At 51.9% G+C, this 19,683-nt stretch overlaps 1 protein-coding gene across 4 annotated transcripts in view; it reads right to left on the bottom strand.

Annotated features, from left to right (window-relative positions):
• Positions 1-712: 712 nt before the first annotated feature.
• Positions 713-19,683, bottom strand: part of DPYSL3 (dihydropyrimidinase like 3) — a 55,532-nt gene continuing 36,561 nt past the window's right edge. For all 4 annotated transcript variants that reach the window (XM_068697699.1, XM_068697696.1, XM_068697698.1 and 1 more), the window contains exons 2-14: positions 15,927-16,015; positions 14,030-14,214; positions 11,746-11,910; positions 11,367-11,428; positions 10,798-10,878; positions 9,601-9,669; positions 7,058-7,178; positions 6,068-6,224; positions 3,589-3,730; positions 3,150-3,320; positions 2,362-2,541; positions 1,658-1,820; positions 713-1,334 (exon numbers count right to left, since the gene is read on the bottom strand). In XM_068697699.1, the coding sequence (XP_068553800.1) occupies positions 1,246-1,334; positions 1,658-1,820; positions 2,362-2,541; positions 3,150-3,320; positions 3,589-3,730; positions 6,068-6,224; positions 7,058-7,178; positions 9,601-9,669; positions 10,798-10,878; positions 11,367-11,428; positions 11,746-11,910; positions 14,030-14,214; positions 15,927-15,946 (1,605 nt within the window). In that variant the 5' untranslated portion in view covers positions 15,947-16,015 and the 3' untranslated portion in view covers positions 713-1,245. The remainder of the gene's footprint in view (positions 1,335-1,657; positions 1,821-2,361; positions 2,542-3,149; positions 3,321-3,588; positions 3,731-6,067; positions 6,225-7,057; positions 7,179-9,600; positions 9,670-10,797; positions 10,879-11,366; positions 11,429-11,745; positions 11,911-14,029; positions 14,215-15,926; positions 16,016-19,683) is intronic.

Below are 19,683 nucleotides of genomic sequence, written 5' to 3'. Positions count from 1 at the left end.
CAGTCTTCCCCACCCCGGCTTAACTCTTCTGGCATGGCCCCTTAAGGACTGCTGCACAGATAACTTGTCCTGTCTGAGTTGCAGGCACGTAAAAATAAATATTTCAGGGTCAAATACTTGACCCCCCCAAAAAAGTGTATGTATTTAGCACTGCCTAAATTGACACTTATTTTTTGTAATATTTAAAAAAACAACCAAGTTTTTTTGAATGCCTTGCAAGCTTTAGAAGGTTGTGACCCTTGGTTTGACAAACACCACTTCATAGAAGGGAAGCATTTAACTCACATGTGCCCACAGCCTCCAGACCAGCTGCAGCGGGGAAGATCTGAACACGATGATGTGCAGAGTTGGTCCATGTCACTGCACAAGTGACAGGCACAGCCCACAATGGCCAGGTCAGGCTGCAGCCAGAGACTACATGGACGAACTGAATAAACCTTCATCAGCACTTGCACCAAGCTGTTTTGCTGATACCTTTGCTTTTGCCCAAGAAGCCAGATGGTCGCAACACCTACACTAGTCCCCAACGCCTATACCTACAGAGATTCCCTCTGGCCATGCAGCTCCCTCAGCTCAAACAGCCCAAATCTGCTCCAGGAGCCCTGCGCCCACCCACCCATGGGACACAGCTTCCCCTGTCCCTACTCTCCCAAGGGCCAGGCAAGCAGATGCAGCCTGGAGATGAAAAAAAGCCAGCCAGAAAGACATACTGTTTGAAGGAACAGTTGTTTTTTTCTTTTCTTTTTTTTAATAAAGTGTACAAAGTCATGAAATACCTTACATGAGGCACTGTGACAGCTGTTACAGAGAGATTTGGGCTCCCCCGTGGGCTTCATGGTGAAACACCAACAAGATCTGGGTGAAAATGACAGACCCCTGGTCCTGCCCAGCCAGTGCCCATGACGGTCCTCCCCACCTTCGCACACCGCGGCATCCCACAAGCGTTCAACACAAACAACAGACTCTGAGCCGAGCAACCTGTCTGAGCGGCATGCATACAAAACGGAAGAGGAAAAACACAACCCATCCCAACCCACAACAACAATAACAGAATTTTAAGGCTATGCATAAAACAAAATGAAGCAACATCTTTAAAGCTAGGTAGCAAGTAGCATTTGTGAAACATAAGGCTTGAGGCTTATTGATTCTTCAGAACAGGTTTATTTGCTTTTCCTTCTTAAACACCAATGTACCATTTTTCTTCCTTTGCTTGTACAGGGATTACTTCCTTCTCAGCATGGAGGTTTAGCTCAGGGAGGTTATATTGGAGCGGCCTCCCGGGGGCGCAACAATGCGCTTGCTGGCAGAGCGAACACCTTCATCAATCTGGGTACCTGGCAGAGGGCAAGAAAGATCAAAGGGAAGAGGGAAAGTGAAGTTGAGAAGATTTTCTTCACAGGATTCAGCCACCAGTAAGTCTGGGGTCTTCCTGAAGGGCTCCTGGCAGCCTGCAGCAACCTGCTCTGCCTCCAACTCCAGCAGGACCCTGACAGCAGTGGCCTGAACGTCTCTGTAGACACTCCTCCAAGAGCAGACCCATGTGGCAGGAGCAGGGTGCTGCAATGTCACTGCCATGGCTGCAGTCTGCCCCCCCCCTTCAGCCCCCACCCACCGCAGGGGCACTACATTCTGCCAGCCCAGCCACTGCAGTGCTCACCTGACAGACTGAACCCCGACTGATGGAGGTTCCTGATGGGGGGTGTCTGCCGCGTGGGAGACCCCCTGGTTGACCCTGCAGGGGTGCCCCCCTTGGGGGTGGCGGTCAGGTCAAACACAGGTCCATCATACATGCCTCGGGGCACAGCATGCATCTCCGCCATCTGTTACAGGAGAGAAGTGAGACAGTGAGGCTGCTGTGCTCCCTGTGAGTGTCCCGTGAGCCCACTGACACCACCAATGTCCTGCACAGAGCCCTGGTTTCCTGGTACCACTGAAGAGGCCACTCACACTACCAGTCCCGTGCCCCTCTGTCCTACGTGCCCAAGACCTCCATGCAGCATGGAGGTGGCTCAACCCCACTGCTCACGTCCTGCACGACAGCCTCCAAAAGCATGCAGAGGCTCTGGGTGACAGGCAGCCCCTTGGCATGGATTTATGCTGCGTGGCTGGGGAAGAAGGCCATTTTGTCCAGTCTCCTTTTTAACTCAGCATTTCCCTTCACACTCCTGCTGCAGCAGGAAAGCAACAAGGGAGCTGCTGGACAGGCATCACCCACTGCTGACCCAGCCGAGTGTCCTGCCTCCGGTGGGGGCACACTACCAGCAACAAGCCTTAGCTATCCCAACTGTATGTTCGACATACAAAGGGCAATTCAGGTTAACAGTGTAACAGCTCCATCTGCTGACAGCCCCATCTCCTTACCTTCCTCCTGGCCTTGATGCGCTTGTAAACATAGTCAGGGAAAGGGCTGCTGGGCAGGAAGCGTCCAGTCCCCTGGGTCACATGCAGGTTGCCATCCTCCAGCATGATCTTCCCCTGGCATATGACAACCAGCGGGGCGCCACGCAGCTCCATCCCTTCAAAGATGTTGTATTCAGCTGCCTGCAGCAACCAGGGATGATGGTCAGGAGGAACATGAGCACTGCCTGCCCTGAGGGCTGCTTAGTCCCCACACACCACTGCTGAAGTCACCCAGGCAGGGAGAAGACACCTGTAACAGCCTTCCCTGCACCACAGGCCTCCTGTCCCTCACTAGGTCCATGAGACCAAGGATCCACCACTGCTCCCACTGTGAACCAGGACCTACAGCTTTGAAGCTGGCTGCAAGCAAGGACTGCAGCAACAGAGGAGGGCAGAACACAGGTCTGTGAACAAAGCATGCTGGCAAAGCCAGGAAAAAATTGGACCCAGAAGAGGAACCCAGATCAGGAGAAAGGCGTCTTTACACCTGCATGTGCCAGGCGCAGGGGAAAAGCAAGGCGGCTGGGTGAGAAGGGCCTTGCGAGCAGAGCCTGGGGCTCACAGGCATCCCACCCTGCTGTCACAGCTGCATCAGCCATATGATATGATCCATCACCCATCACTGAGCTGGGACTCAGTCCCTGAATCTACCAGCAGGGCAGCACTGAGCTCCCAGCAGTGAGATCACCTGCACACAGCACTGCCCACATTGCCCCCTTGGCACCCTCACCCACAAGCAGAGAGCTTACAGACTGGTGGGTTTTTGCCGTGACGATCTTCACTGCGTCAGGATCCCAAATGACCAGGTCACTGTCTGAGCCCACAGCTATTCTCCCTTTCCGTGGGTACAGGTTGAAGATTTTTGCAGCATTAGTGCTTGTCACGGCCACAAACTGGTTTTCATCCATCTTCCCTGTGGCCTGCTCAGACACAAAGAGAACAAAGCACTCATTTGGGGAAGGGAAGAGGAAGAGCCCAGGTCTGGTATCAGACAGACCAAAAGCTAGAGGTATATGCACAGACCCTGGTCATTGACCCTGAGCTTGTGGCAGCTGCCTCTCCTGTCTGGCTTATTTCAATTTACAGACAGGAGAAATGCCACTGGGTGCCCAGCTCTGCTGGGACAAGGACACAGGGGACCAAGGTGCCTGATGAGCCCGCCCGCTCCTCCCCAGGTGTGGCTCTTACCACCGCCTTGTCCCAGATGACAGACATCCGTTCTTCTATGCCGTTGGTCCCCTCTGGGATTGCCGTGAAGTTGTCTTTTCCAATTGCTTTCTGTGCAGTGCTGAACGTACAGTGAGCACTTCCCGAAACCTGCAGGTCACCACTGGGGTGGTGGTAATAAGAGCATCCTGAGCCAAAGATTGTCACCGCAGCTGGCCATTTGTTGCATCCTAGCAGCAACAGCTCCCTCAGGAAGGACCTCATCCTGCCCCTGCCAAGGGGCCACTGCTGCATCTGGCAGAGCAGCTGCAGGAGTGTGAGTGCACGGATCTGAGCCTGCATGCGGCTGCCGCTCACTCTCTGCCTGCTGACCCAGCCAAGGAGCCCACCCCAGCCAGGTATCTGGGCTCTGGCCTGTGATGTTTCGTCCAGCAGGAGCTCAACAACAGCAGCTCTCAGCACCATGTGAGCTACACAAGGAGCAGCAGCCAGCAGCACCAACCAAAAAGGTGTAAGCAGGCTGGCCCACACTGTGGCATCCCTACCACGCCACTGCCACAAAAGCAAATGCCCCTGCAGCCAGATGGGAATCTGATGGCAGGGTTAGCAGAGCCAGGAACTGCTCTTGGGACTCTCAGAAAAGCCACATTGCAGGCACTGCCCAGTGCTGCTACCCAGACACCCTCTGCCTGGGAATCCATCCATCCTGAGCAGTCCAGTGACAGCAGAGGGCAGGAACAGGCAGAGCCAGCCGCCGCCAGGCAGGGCAGGGCGAGGGGCTGGAAGTCATCCAGCTGCTGCGGGGAGCCGGGGACACAAGGCTGCTGGAAGCCATCGCTGCCAGGAAAAAGGAAGCGGGTCCCAGGCCAGCTCCTGGAGCAACCATGCAAGACAGGCCACGAGTGCCAGGCTCCTGGACCTGAACCCGGGAGGGCACTGACACAGTGGCTCTGTACAGGGCCACAAATCAGTCCTAATCCACCGGTAATCTCCATCTTCCTCTGATAATTTCTGCCATATGTCTGACTGACTGCACGGACTGACAACACAACATGCTTCCTAATCTCCACCAGCTTTGTGCTGGTGGAAGAAAAGAAGCCTCCCTGCCCAGCTGGAGCTTCTGCAGCTGCTTTTTCTGCCACAGCCTCAAAGGAAACAGCTTGGGAAAGGCACTGGGACAGTGTGGGATAGACCTATGTGGGCTGCAGGGATTCAGAGGTGCTTCTGCCTCTCCTTTGAAGGCTGGGGTAAAATTGTTATTGAAGTGGAAGGAAAGCACTAACAAGGCAGTTCAGGAGCTAGGCTCGCTTTTCCCTGCCAGCCCCTGATACCTGCACCTATTTCATACATCCAGACTAAGCGGAAACACATGACCACCTACTGACCACAACAAAATACAGGGTGAGCTGGATGTCCAGATCCCAAATGCATGGCCACTTCTGCCAGCCACAGCATCTCCACACACACACACCTAGCAATGCCCCCACACTGTGGCACACAAACCTGGCCTATGCTAGCATGCTCTTCTGCTCTGACACCTATTCCTGACCCAACATCCCTCGCTCATCTCATCACAGATGTTTCCAGCATTACCTCAAAGGTCATTTCCATTTACAGCCCCCTCAGTGTCAGCCATCCCCAGCTAACACAGACCAGCGCCACATGCACCATTCAGCCAGCAAACACAAGCAAGCCGGGCTCACAGCTCACATGTGGTGCATGGGTACAGCCAGCAATGAGATCTGTGTCCCCGGCTGCAGTGCGTGCCTTTCCAGTGAGAGGATGGAGGATAGCTCTTAGAGAAAGGTCACAGCAAATTGCTGAAGTGCTTCTATTGTTTGCTCTCTATTTTCAACAGATCCCTTCCCCACCCCCTGCCTTTGGGGTAAAAACAAAAAAAAAAACATCTACCATCCCTGTCAGATGCACGTGAGCTGCCCTTAAAGACCTCGTGCTCGTGCACCTTGCAGGCAGTGCTACTGCTTATCTGTACAGGTGTGGAAAAAGTCAGCTTTGTATTCAGCACAGTGGGTCCCCATCAGCCTGTGCCACCTGTGCCCCTCAGACTTTCTCTTGCACAGCTGCAGCCCGGGCAGCTGCTTACACTGTTCCCACACTGGCTGCTCCAGCTTGGTCAATGCTGTTGTTGACACCTGTTACCTGGACCTCATTTCTTTGCCTTCTTCAGGGTGTTTAAAGCAGTTCATGACTGCCTGCTGTTTTGTTTCGTTTTCCTCATTACTGATGTTAAGACTGTGGTGCCTCCCCTGTCCCCCAGTGCTCAGGGATAAGCCACCATGGCTCCAAGGCAGAGCCATTTCATCAGGCAGGTCATTAAATACCTAGGGTGAAGGGGTTTGGGGTGGACAAACATCTAGACTACCCAAATACTCCACGGCCTCCGCCCTGTCGATTTGAGGCCAAGGCACACTGCCTCCCACTCAGTGTCACTGGTGGAGCCGCCGGTTCAGGCACAGCCAGCCCAGCTTCTGTTGCTCACCTGGCCAGGAGGGAGTTGATGTAGTCAGGGGTTGTGGGGTCTGGGCTCAGCGGGGGAGAGACCACAAACGCTGCAGCCTTGGCCCAGTTCTTGCTCCAGTAGTGTGTCCCGTCAGTCCCCAGACTGGCTGTGATGGGCTCACCAAACACCACGTTGCCTGGAAAAGGGGGCAGAGAGGACACAGTGTAGGGGACCCATGGCAGTCTGATCCCCACTGCTTGTTGGGAATTCAGGCACTGGGTCAGATGCGAGGGACCACTAGGCCTGTGGTGCATTAGAAGCCCACCCTGCATGCCATTGCTGCTGACATGAGCACCATCCCAGCCCTCTTGCTCTGGCTACAGAGCCTGATGATGGTACAAGCCTAGAGGGCATGTGGCGTAGGAAGACAAGGCCTCAGAGCCGCATTCTCCAAAATAAATTCAGACCCACCAAGAACACTGGCAATGTGCCCCCCCTGCCAATGGCTGCCTTCATGCTGGGAGGCCGTGGCTGGGCTGGCAGGAAGCAATGCCCCTGAGCCTGGCAGATAGCTGCTGCCAGCCCTCGCTGTGAGTAGGGGCACAGTTCACTGAGTCCAGGTGGGACGTGACGCCTGAGTCCCTGCACTCCAGCACTGCTGCAGGGCCAGTGCTGCCAACGAGGCTGGGGCTGTACCCAGCATCTCCGACTGCGTGCACGTGGATGGGGTGAATGTCCCCACAGAGACCTTCACAGAAAGCTTGGGTCTGTCCTAACCCGTGCCCACACCGTGGTGTTGCATGACAATGCCACGGAAGGTGGCTCCAGGTGGCCTGGTGCAGCATCCCCATGGCCCTTCACATGTTAGGGTAAACCCCTGAACTTCCCCAGCAGAAGGGGAAGCTCTGGGCTGCTTGAGGCATAGGTGCAGGTCTGAGCCCAATAGCCAGGACGCAGAGACACCGAACCCAGCCACACAAGACCCCAGCAACAACAGCAAGGCTGTGCGCAGCACCAGCAGCTGCTCACCCTTTTTTCTGGCTTGCGAGATGAGGTCAGCAGCACTTTTGCTCATCACTTTCGTCACATAGAGAGGGCAGTTGGTCTGGCTGGCAATGGTGATGGCCCGGAAGACAGCTTCTGCTTCCAGCTGGAAGAGAGAACAGCACAGCTGCAAAGGAGCACGGGCGGGTGAGGAGGGGCATGCTGTCAGGCCCTCTCACCCCGGCTCCCCAGCTGCAGACTAACTGCAGGGGAAGCGTGGAGTTGGGCCCACCATTTGTTCCGTTGCACGGTTCCAGATCTGCCAACAGCTGGAGAAGCCCAGGGCCAGCCACCGCCCATGCCTGGCAGCACAGCTCAGGCTTGTGCAGGCTGACACAGGTCTGTCCCTTGGAGCACTCGCTGCTGCGGCACTTGGTTTAACTGGACACCACTGCCCTGCTGGTGGCCAGGGTGCTGTGGGCTGTGCCTTGGCAGGCTGCTCCCATCAGGGTCTGGCTGTCCCGTAAGCCAGCTGCTGGCCATTCCAGACAGCTGGGCTTTGCTGGCCTGCTGCTAGAGCAGGCTGCATTTCCACCATGAGGGATATCTTTGGACTATTACATCAGCCCTCGCTCAGCCAGAGCCCAGCTCCAGACGTTCTCTGAGTATTTGCTCTGCAGCTTGGCTTCAAGCTTCAGCATGATAAAGTTCAAAACAGAAGCCTTAAAAAGACAACGTACCAATCAGCCAAGCCCCAGGGGAGGCAGGGACTGTGCAGTTGCTGCCTGCAGGCCAGCAGCTGCTTAAGCCATCTCAGTGCTCCCAGCAGCAGGTTAAATGAGCCACTGCACCAGACGTGCACACATGCACACCTCGCTTACTTCTGCAGGCCTGTCTATGGCACCCTCAGCACAGTGAAGAGTTTTTCTCTTCTACTTAAAGACCTTTTAGAGGATTTTTACCAGTGCACTTACAGACTTCAGTGGGTTTTAACACAAAGAGAGGAGCAAACAGAGCAATCACTGAATGCTCTTCAGAATGGGTCACAATTTGGAGCAGCAGCACACAGCACTACCAAATGACCAGCACCACCTGGTAGAAGAGCATGTCTTTAACTCCCACTGAGGTCCCTCCAGAACAGACCCTTGGGGTTGTGGGCTACCCTCCCACTGCCCTGACATCAACTGGCAAGCTTTGTTGGAGGGTAGCCGGTCACTTGCATTCCACCTAACATTTTCCCAGGTCAAGGGTGTTCTGGAAGAGGTACACTCACAGAATCACAGAATCGTCTAGGTTGGAAGAGACCACAAGATCATCGAGTCCAACCAAGATCACTGAGTCCAACCAACACTGTTTCTTTTCAAAGGTAACGACATCTGGATTTGGCTGGACAGACTGTATCTACAGCTTTCTTGCACTGTTCCCAGTTGCCTTATGCTTTAATGGTGTTTCAAGATCAAACACTTAACAATGCTTTATCATCTTTGGACGATAAGAACCGCAGTGCAGCCTTACGATAATAGGACAGTTCTCAAATGCTGGCAGAACCACAGCATCCCGTAATTGCAGGTTAGCTTGCCAGCTAGTGGCAACGGGTCTAAAGCCAGAAAAATAAATGTCAGTTTACACAAAGAGACTCTGATCTACTGTATTCTATATTGAGTCTTTTCTCTGTACAGGGAAATGCTTTACTGTCTCATACTTCAAAGACAGTAGGCATTGCATTACACTAGGCTGTATCTGTCATTACCAGCCATAATACAGTCAACTTCTTATACTGTTTATTTAAGCCAATTGATTTTACTTCAGCAGACCCTGAAATACAAATCCATCCCTGTTCTCCTCTACTCAGCTTTGCTGTTGTACCAAATTCTTATTGTTTTCCTCTTTTGTGTGCTATAGAAAGGTAAAAGCAGCTCTCGGCAGGGAGCTATCTCAAGAAAATTTATCTAAATTTAGACTCAACTCAGATTAATAGACCAAACAGAAAAATACCTCATAAACTAAAATTAGAAATGATCTAATTAGTGTCTTGACAATGACTTGTAACCAGGATATTCCCCCTTTCTTCCCCTCCCACACCTTTCACCAATGGCTTTGTCTGTCTGATTTCAAAACTCATGTTAGACCCTAAGCAGAGATTAGGCAGAAAGAAGCTGGAATCTGTCTGTGCTCAGAGACATGAACAATGACATTTCAGGGGGACTAAAGCTCACTGTTCAATTCTTTGCAGGTTTCTTACACTCTGGAATCAGCTATAAATGCCCCCAAACCACCCCCTGGTGCTGCCACAGTCATACAGTTTTGTTGTTTGTTTGTTTGTTTAGTTCATCTCTGGATGACTTGGAAGCCCTTGTTTCTGCTAGAAAACTCCAACAAGACTGAGATATGTTTGTCACAAAAGCACGCCTCGCTCTTTCATAAACCACTGATTACCCAGACAGTATTGCCTGTACTAGTGAACATATATATATATGGGGGGAGCGGACATACACACACAGACATTTGGCCCTGCTACACTATGCCCTGCTACGGCTTGTGAGGAAAGCTCTTCAGTACACTGAGGCTGGTACCCTCCTGCACCTTACCTCCTCTGGTCTACTCAGCACATGGCCCTCGGGTCCGGTTATTCCCATCTCCAACATCCTGGCCTGTTCCTAGAACATGGAAAGGACAGAGGGATGTTGCCAGGCTCTGAACCTGCCCCCCAAGAAAAGCAGACCCCTCCCAATGGCTGTGCCCTCAGGCTGACACCAACTGACATCCTGAGGATGGATGCAGGCAGGAGGCAGCTGCAGGGAGGATAGGGACAAGGAGCACTCAGAGTCATGTGAACGCTGGCTGAAACCTCAGTGACAAAACAAGCACAGCATTGAGGAAAAAGCATACAGAACTCCTCAGCTCCACAAACACCCAATACATTTCCAGGCCCTCTTCCCACCACTCCACACCTCCCCTTCTGAAATGCAAGTAGTCTGTTGAGAAAAATCATTAAAAGGCAACACAATTCCAAAATTCTCTTCCCAAGGTTACCATTTCCTCACTCTCTCCACTGACAAAGCTGCAAAAGCTCTGCAGTAACAAATTCCCCAATTAGCTGGTGATCCTTTTAAATCCTGATATTTTCTGGAGAAGTTCTGTCTATTCCAAATTTCATTTAGGGAGAAAAAGAGTGGCTGGTATCTGCTTTCAACTCATCTGTCAGCTTGTCTTTCCAGCTCTGCAAGAAACTGCCTAGTTAAGAAAACTTTGGCCAGTGCATTTTTTTTTCTTTTAAATGACACAAATATTTTCACTGACCTTCAGTCTCATTGAACAAAAACATCGAAAAGTTTGGTTGTATCTGATAAGCCATAAAATAATTTGAGCTTTTGTCATCTTTAGAAAAGAAGATGATAACGCTTGCTGTAACAAAAGAATAATACGCTTCTAAACATGTCCTCCTGACTCCTTGGGTTATCTACCTTTCCTTTGAAATGGATTTTTACCTAATATTGCTTGTCAGAAACAAAACACAGAAACACCACGAACCATTTTTTCTATGTTGACATGCAATTCAATGTCCTGAAAGACTATGCTGGAAGGTTTTGCAACCTCCTTATTGCAGTTCCCACCAGATACTTCACAGCAGAAAACTTTGCTAAAACCTTTGATATCACTGCTGAGTTGCAAAGAGATAACCTTGCAAAACATGCCCATGCAGCTTTAGTGTCATGTTGCAAATACCCCATATCAAATCAGCCTGGAAGAGACTTTCAGTCCCTGCACACCAGAAGAGTAGTTACCTGTGCAATTATATCTCCATTTTCAGCATGAACTTGAGCTATGGCACCCAGCTCTCCCAGGCAGCTGAATATCTCATACAGCTGAAACAGAAACAAGAAAAAGTGATTACAACAAAGGCACATTATCCTGGCTTGCGCACAACCTTAAAGCTCCCTGCACTGTGCCCTTCAGCAGAAAGCTGCAGCAGGGACAGGGTCAGAACAGGCTGGAGGATCTGGTGTCAGCCACACAAAAACCATGGCCATGCCAGGCAGTTCCTTCAGGAGGCCACCTGCCCCCAGCTGATGCTCCCTGTAATACCCCATACACCCCTCTGCCTGCCATCCTCAAAGCAGGAGCATGGCCAATATGCAGCGCACGGTGGCTCACAGCTGCACAGCAGGGGCACTGCCAAGGCTCGCACCTCTGAAGGCAGCAGGGATAAGCAGAGAGGAGCTTGCAAGCCCCTGTAAAGCAGGGTGGACGGCATCTCGCCTCAGGCCCCAGAGCTAGGATTACACAGCACTGCTGCCATCTTCACACTCAGCAGTCCAATCACACACAACCAAAGCCATAAATGAGGTCCTACCTCAGTGTTTGACATCTGGTACAAGTCCTTGTAGGCCATATAAACCATGAAGGAGTTGACTCCTATGGGAAAAGTAGAGAAGAGAATGCTGAGGAAGGAGCCAATAGCTCTCCCTCCCCATACACACCCCGAGCTCATGAGAATAATTCAGACCTGGATGGAGAGACCCCTGGCAGAAACAGGGAGCAGGCAGGAGGTTGTCTGTTTTGGTTGGCTGCCCCTGGCAGCTTATTTGCAGGATGCTGACTCCTGCTCAGGGCCACGCAAGATCCCAGCAGACGCTCAACAGCCAGAGGAGCAAGGACAGCACATCCACCACCTGCCCCTTCCACCAGGACCCCTGCCCCCAGCCAGCAGCAAGGAGAAAAGGGCAGCAAACCTTTCTCCTGGACCATGGCGTGCAGCTCCTGCCGGACACGTTCGCTCCAGCGAGGGATGTCCACATGCAGTGCGTAGTCGCAGCAGGCCTTCCCATCTGCCCACTCACGCCACTTCTCAAATGCCTCCACCAGGCTGGACTCGGGCTCCGGCACCACGTGGTCCACTGCAGGGGGACAGGGGAGCTGTGAACAAGGGCTTCTCCAGCTGCGTTCCCCATTGACGTGCACCCCACTGCAGCTCTGCATGCTGCAGGGCATCTCCACCATCCCAGATCCGTCTCCTTGGCTCTTAGGCAGGACAGCACCTAAGAGGCCCTCATCACCTCCATGACTTCCCTCGTCTCCTCCCAGTGCATTTATTGGATGGAAAATGCACACAGCCTTTACTTAACAGCCTCTGGCAAAAGATCAGGGGCTTTTACAGGCTTCTGCTGAGAAATCAGCTGTAAGCTGCAGGGTTTTGTCTCTCCTCACCCTCACTTCAACCCCATTAACACATGGTCTCCTGACACCCTGCAACACTAATGCACCTTTTACTGCCCACCACACCACCTTATACCCTACCACAGTGCACTTTACACAGCTGATTTTTTTTGGTCCATGGGGGAAGGTGAACTGGTGTGGGGATGGCAAAAAAAACAATCCTTTACTAGAAGGATCAACAATTGCTCCTGCACCCCATGGAACCCTGCAGTACACACAGCTGTGGCTGCTGCACAGCAGTAAAGCCTGGATCTGCAAGCACTGCACACCCTTGGCACTCTTCAGGGAAGGATCTCAGAATCCCCTTTCCTTTTTTGTTAGCACTGTTTATTTCTGAGCAGTGCACGATGCCAGGACATTGCTCTGTTCCTCTGCTCAGCGTCATCTGAGCATCACGCTGCCCTATTTTTATTTAGCTGGGGAAAAGAAGTTATGCTGTTACTCCTTTTTGAGGTTCTCAGGGGCACCAGTGGCTGCAGACGCTAGAGCACTGCAGAACACAGGATCTGAAGCTGTGCAGAGGGTCCTGTGCACATCTCCTTTCCCAGCACCTTCAGTACCACTAATGGTCCTACAGCTTCATCTTGCTCCTCGCCCTCTAGTCCTAACCAGACATCACAGAAAAGATGAGCACGCTGTCATGGATCTTTAAAACAAAGAAGACTACGAAAAGCATACAGGAAAAAAAATAACTGGGCAACTTTTCAAGAGTGCAAGAACAACAAAAAATTCTTAAGACTGAGGAGTTTCATTTGGATTGGAGTTTTATTGCAAATGCCTTCCCCAGCTCAGAACAGGAGCATGTCCAAAACGCACTGCAAAAAAGCACTTGACTGGGGATGTGGGTGAGGGCTAACAAGAGCTAGTCCATGTTTGCACTGCTATCCTGATGTGTACACTCTGCCTCCCCTGAAGGCTGCACTCTTAATAAGTGAAAAAAATTTGTCCGTCCATTGCTCAGACCCTCCATGAGAGCTCAGAAGCTCTATTGTGCCACACCCTACTGTTTACTGCTAACCAGCACTCAAGCAGAAGAGAGCTGATGCTCTGAGAGGTTTCACATTTTAATACCCAAAGGCATGTTTCATCCATTGGTCAGGAAAATTCATTTTCCGGGCCCACCCTCTTTACTTCAGCCAGATGAAAAGATACCAGGGCTCTGCTCCACCCAGACCTGCACCACCACAAGTTACTGGTAGCAAAAGCTGGAGTGCACTGTTGGCTGCACTTTCTGTTCCAATTGCTTTTCCATTAGAGGTGCCAGCCAGGCAGGGAGAAATGCAGGCTGGCCTGGCAAGGAAAGCAAGCATCCTCGAGTGAGTCTCTGCAAGATCATCAGTGCTGAGATGGCTGCCCAGTCTCTGCCACTAAACCTGCAAGTTTCTGAGCTCCCAGAGGGGCTCCCATCCTCAGCCCTCCCCCCTGTTTTTACAAGTATCAGATGTGTTTATGTCCCAGTTACCTCTTCCAGAGAATGAGAATGACACCGACTTGACACCAACTGTTGAGAATCTTTCTCCTTCCTCCAAATTTTTCCCTAAATCCTCCCTGCCAGTTGTCATCTGTACATTCTTCCTGCCCTAAAGAGGAACTTCAACACAACCCTCTTTGACTGTACCCTCCTGCATGACTTCCTAAAGTCATTTTAAAAAAATAAAAAAATCTTCAGAAGACACGGAAACCAACATCAAACAGATCACATGCAGAGTCACAGTACTGAATGTATCAGTACTTAGACTGCTCTCAAAAGCCCAAGCCTGCCAGGTGCTGTTTTGCACGAGACCTGCCTTCTGCACTCACTGATCATTGTAGTTCCACCAGCCAGGGCCGCTTTCGTCCCTTGGAAGAAATCATCCACTGCTGTCATCCCCTTGTAGGGCATCTGCAGGCGAGTGTGGACATCAATTCCTCCAGGGATCACCATCTTCCCATTGGCTTCTATGGTTTTGACCCCTCCAGGGACAATCAGATTGTCTCCAATCTGCCTGATGAGACCACATCAAGATGGTGAGGCACACACAAAAGAAAACCAGCCACAACACAACCGATCGACAAGCCAGGTGGGGAGCAGCCAGGCCACCCCCTCGACCTGGTAGAAACGCCCCACTCCTTCCCAGGGACTGGGGGTGAAACCACCTCACTGAGCAGAGAATCCCAGGATTGTCTGGCCCACCTAAACTGAGATTTGCGCAGTCCAGGGAAGGCTGCCATCTGTCCGCCCGCTGCAGTGGTGGCTATGTTGACACCTGCTGTCCAGGGCAGGCACTGGCTCGGGGAGGCCAGAAGCATGGTTTGATGGGCATGATGCAGACCTCTGCAGTGGACACCAGCCCTGTGTCCAGTAAGCAGTACCCCTAATCTCTCCTCTTCCCTGTCCTTCTGCCCACCTTAAGTAAGGCTCAAGTCTGAGGCTTACTTACAAAGAAAGATGATTTCTCAGCATAATGCCACAGCTGCTAGGCCAGCTCAGGGCTCGGCAGGGTCTGGCAATGCTGCTCCCACCACAAAGTCCTGTGGGTGAAGGACAGCCCCCTCCCCTGGGTACGCACTGCAGTGGGCTGCAGTGCCACAATCTGACAGCCCAGCCTGGCTGCACCAGATTCACGCTCCTCCCAAGGAGCACGGCAGGAGTCCTCCCTCCACGGGACCTTCCCACTCACCTGCTGTCCTCCCACCCTCTGAAGGATGCTAACAACAGGGCCACGCCGCAGTGAAGGCAGCTAGACCCCAAGTACTTAGAATCATAGAATCAGAGAATATCCCCAGGTGGAAAGGACCTGTAAGGATCAAGTCCAACTCCTGGCACCACACAGTTCTTCCCAAAAATTCAGACCATATGACTAAGTGTGCAGTCCAAACACTTCATAAACTCTGACAGGCTTGGTGCCACGACTGCATCCCCAGGGAGCCTGTTCCAGTGCATGTCCACCCTCTCAGTGAAGAACCTCTTCCTGATGTCCAGCCTGAACTTCCCCTGTTGCAGCTTGAAAAAACTTCCTCTGAAAACAGCAAACCTAAAAGGCTCCAGCATAATCTTCTCGTAGTTTAAAGCACCCTTACTGATAGTTCTCTGGAGGGCAATCGACATCCTCCTCTCTGGACACACCAGCTCTCCTGCAGGACAGGTCACCTGAATCTCCCTTTACTCAGCCTCTGCCCCCTCAATCCCTTTATCTGCCCATATGTAGCACTTAGCCTTCAAATCTCTTCTTTCAGAAATCCTATTTTCATCAAGCCTTCTTCAGTCTTCCCTGATAAATCAATATAGAAGACAAGTTGGTTTGCTTGCAGTTCCTGAAAATCTCAGGTAGGTAGTACATGGGCACAGTGCTGTCCTCAGTAGTGCTAACGAATGGGATGTTAGGTAGGGTCACTCATGCTAATACTGTCGAAACAAGGCAAAACAGGAGTCAAAGACAAATCTTGCTCCTGGTTCAGTTAGGTACAGCTTTGTTCTACAATGGACACTATGTCTCATAGCCACCAGCCCAGCTGCAAATCAGTATAAACCTGCCAAGCATCATATATGTGCCCATACACACTGTGGAGAGCTGAGCCTCTAATCAAAGTGAACTGTGAAGTTTCCCCAGCCAGCAAGCAGGGTGCAGACCACATCCATGAAAAAACAATAACCATCCAACCTGAAGCTAATTTAAGGGGAGATGGAAATAATATGCTATGGAAGTCCCATACTTACTTTATGAGACCATCTTCCATATAAATGTCAGCATAGAACGACTGGTCATCGTTAACTATTCTCCCTCCTTTAATGAGGAGACGATCACTCTGTGAAGGGAAAAATACAGCAGTAGTCAGTAGCAGGCAATGCATGCGTTTCTCAGCGTTGGTACAGTGCCTTTCTTGGGTGCTCTTCTACTGCATCACACAGCTCACCCCAACAGCAGAAACTGCAGAAAGTTCACATCTGCACCAACACTTGAAAATACAGGACAAGCACAAGGACTGAAAAAAATCAAACTTATGGGGCTGTTTCTGAGGGGAATAGGTGCTGCCAGTAACACCGCTGAGGTGGAATGAGTACAAAGGAGAGGCACTGGGGACACAGCAAATGTGCTTCCACAGAATATACAGGGAAAAGTCAAGAGCCTCTTGCACCAGGTCATTACACACATAGTTCCAGAGGCAGCACAAGTCACATACCAGTATTTAGATGAAGTTTGTTACCGAGAGCTTTCCTACATCCTTACATGTGATCCAAATACTGTGCAAAATACATTTCACTGAAGATGACAATTTATGTCTCTCTCATCTGTTAACACCTTGCAAAGATCACTGGCAGAACAGGCAGCCCTGAAGATGATGCATTTGTTGTTGGACCTGTCCCTTCCCTGCAATGCTCATGGTGGTCCTTCCAAGGTATTTCACAGTGTCACAGGAGGCAATGAACTCTATTCCCATCTCATCACTTACCACCTCTTCTCTTCTCCTTTCTATTGACATAAATGGCCAGAAACCTCCAAAGGAGCACAGACAGGGAGTAGAAGAGCACCCAGAACAGAACTGCTCTTGTGCCCCTCCCTGCATTTGTTTTTGGGCGTGGACAACCCAGCACACACTATGGGGAGAGAACAGACACTGTCACGTAGGAAACAGACCCCAACCTGAGGAATCTGAGGTCCATCTTCTGCCTTCACCTGCACCAGTCTTAACACGAGCTGCATGTGGTACAAAGGCAAACAACCTGCTCTCACACATGGCTACCATGCATTCAGATGACATGAGCTGGTTTTGCTGTTCCAGAGGATATGCAGGCTCCATAACTGTTTAATACACCTCCAACCGCCCTCTGGCTTTCAAGCTCCCCCCCACATTCCCCTCAGCTCCTTCCAGCACCTGTAGCCCAGGTTTCAGAGAGTGAGTAGGTCCCGTCCCTCCCACAGTGCCAGCCTGGACTGCAGCTGCTGGCAACCCTTTGCAGGGCTCACATGCAGGCACATCCTGGGGGGGTCCCACACAGTTAATTCCTCTAGAGGGAGCTGGGCTTGCTGCTCTTCACCTGCTGCCCCAAGGCGATTTCTGGAAATATCACCAGGCCGTGGTCATGTGCAGCCACAGAATTCCCTCACACCCTGGCGTCTCACATCAGCCAAAGCTCCAGGCCCACGTGCCTTATACAGCAACTCATTCATACAGGTCAAGACAAAGAAACTGGGTGGGGAAGGGAGCACATGGCACGATGCACTTGCCTGGCTGCAGCTTGGTGCTGGGCAGGGCAGCAGGCTAGGTCACCCCATCAGCATTGACAGCCTGCAGTGTCCCAAGGTCCCCTTCCAGCACAGCTGAAGGCACAACAGGACCCATATCCACCAGGTATGGTGGCACCAGGCTGGAGCTGTGCCCCATTCTCTCCTGCCCACAGTCCTTCCCCAGCAGCAGACCAGGCTCTGCTCCCCTCTCTCCTGAACGCAGGTGGCGCACAGGTCCAGCAGAGGTTTGCATGGAGCTGGTTGCAGACCTCCCAGCACAGCTTCCAGCAGCCACGCGCAACAAATCACTGCTGGCACAGGCAGACGCTGCCTTGATTTGTGACATTGGGATCATGGGCACCCTTTGCTTGCATCTTCCACCCTTGGGTCCAGTAGAGGTAGCAGCCCAGCTGGGCATGCTGGCCTGGGAGTGCTGTGTCTTGGAGCCAGCTCTCAGCCTGCTGCCCCTCTCCCCAGCAGCACACCTCAGGTGATGCCCAGGTTTGGGGCTCAGGGCTCTGGACCCAAACAATGCTGCTCACGAACCACTGATTCTCCTCCTCCCTGGCACAGGGCACTTTTGCATCTGTATAAATGTCATCTAAGTAACAGTACTGTCATTTTAAGTTCAGAAAACCCAAAAGGAGTGAAATGGGACCACAGCCACTTCCTTATAGCCTGTCAGTCACAGGGGAAAACAGCTAAGCTGTGGCTTCTAGGGATGCAAATGATCAATATTTAAGTAACACTATAAAAAAATGCAGATAGCAATAGTCAAGCAACAGTATCAGGCATAAGCTGCAGAAGAATCAGGGCTATCGTGAGAAACAAAGGGAAGAAAATTCTCATTTTATATTCCAGTCAACTGTATGTAAAGTTTCTCCCATACGTCCAGTTCCCTATGCCCTGGCAAATCATACTTGGCTTCACCTAGCCTGCTCATGGAGACAATAAAAGACTCAACCTGTCCAGATCCAATAACACAAGTAGACCATGGTATGTCTTGCCTACCCCCTTCGCACCTTCCAACTTGCCTTTCTGAGGGCCCTGGAGTTCAATTTCACTAGAGCCAGGAGCGCCAGCAAACACTGATGCCGACCACTTCTCCCTGCACATGGACCAGAGAAAGCAAAGGGACACAAGCACTAATGGTGTGAGGAGTAGGAGACTGAAATACTTGACAATTGCTGAATAAAGTGTTAATATGAAGTCAGAAAATATGCCTTCATTCAAATACAAATGGTCACTTTGTGGCAGACATGAAGGGCTGCTCAGTGCTAATTCGGTTAGTACACAAATAAAACTGCTAGGCTCATTACGGCTGGAGCATGAACAAGGCCTTTATTCAGGGGACTGGGCTCTGTACCAGTGCCCACCCCACGCCTGGCTACCAGACCATCCCCGTGAGAACAGGAGAGACACGGGCTGCACCAGAGCACACCCATTAACCATGAGGAAAAAATACAACACAGTGAAAAAAGGAAAATCCCAATGACAACCCATCCACAGGCTCAGGCATCATTCAAGGATACACCCAGACGTGAAGAGGCGGGGGGAGTGGAAAGGAAAAGGATGAAACAGTTAAGAGGAAACAAGGCTGACTTAACAGACAGGCTTCTGCAGCACGCACATCCAGAGCAGCCTCAGATCACAATTAGCACACTGTTCCCCTGCCAGAGCTCGCCTGTGCTTCTCCACACCCACCGTGTCCCCTGCCAGCCCGTGTCAGGCTGTGCCACCAGCCATTGTTAGCAGACGTGAAGCTCTGCCTGTGCAGGGAGCAGGCAGGCGCCACGGCAGCTCCTCTCCTCCAGGCCTGGCAGCAGCATGGAGCCACGCGTACCCCCACGGCCCCCGCCCAGCCCCTGGCTGCAGATGGCAAGGGGAAGCCCGATTCCTTGCCAGGGCCACACGCCGGGGCGGCGCCATGGCTGCAAGTGGTTCCTGAGCGCAGCTGCAGGCAGCTCTGCCCAGCTGCTGGCACGAGGCTGCTGCTTGTCTACCTGGCCTGTGCCACTGCGCGTGTCTCAGCCGGTCTCTGGGCAGCTGGCGGCAGCCCTCGGGTCACAGGAGCGGTGCCTGTCACGAGGCTCCACTCCTGCAGGCACAGGCACCTCCCTACAGCTCAGCCTGGAAGCACCCTTCCAGCACAGCATTGCATGGCTCAGTGGGATCACCTCTGGTACCCAGCACCTCTGCTGGTCAGCCCTTTGTGCTGGACACTCTGTCCCTTCACCTGCTGGCATT

Source organism: Anas acuta, chromosome 14 (assembly GCF_963932015.1).
Source record: "Anas acuta chromosome 14, bAnaAcu1.1, whole genome shotgun sequence".
Taxonomy (NCBI): Eukaryota; Metazoa; Chordata; class Aves; order Anseriformes; family Anatidae; genus Anas; species Anas acuta.
The sequence above is the reverse complement of the archived record's forward strand: the minus strand, read 5'-3'. Positions and strand labels throughout refer to the sequence as shown.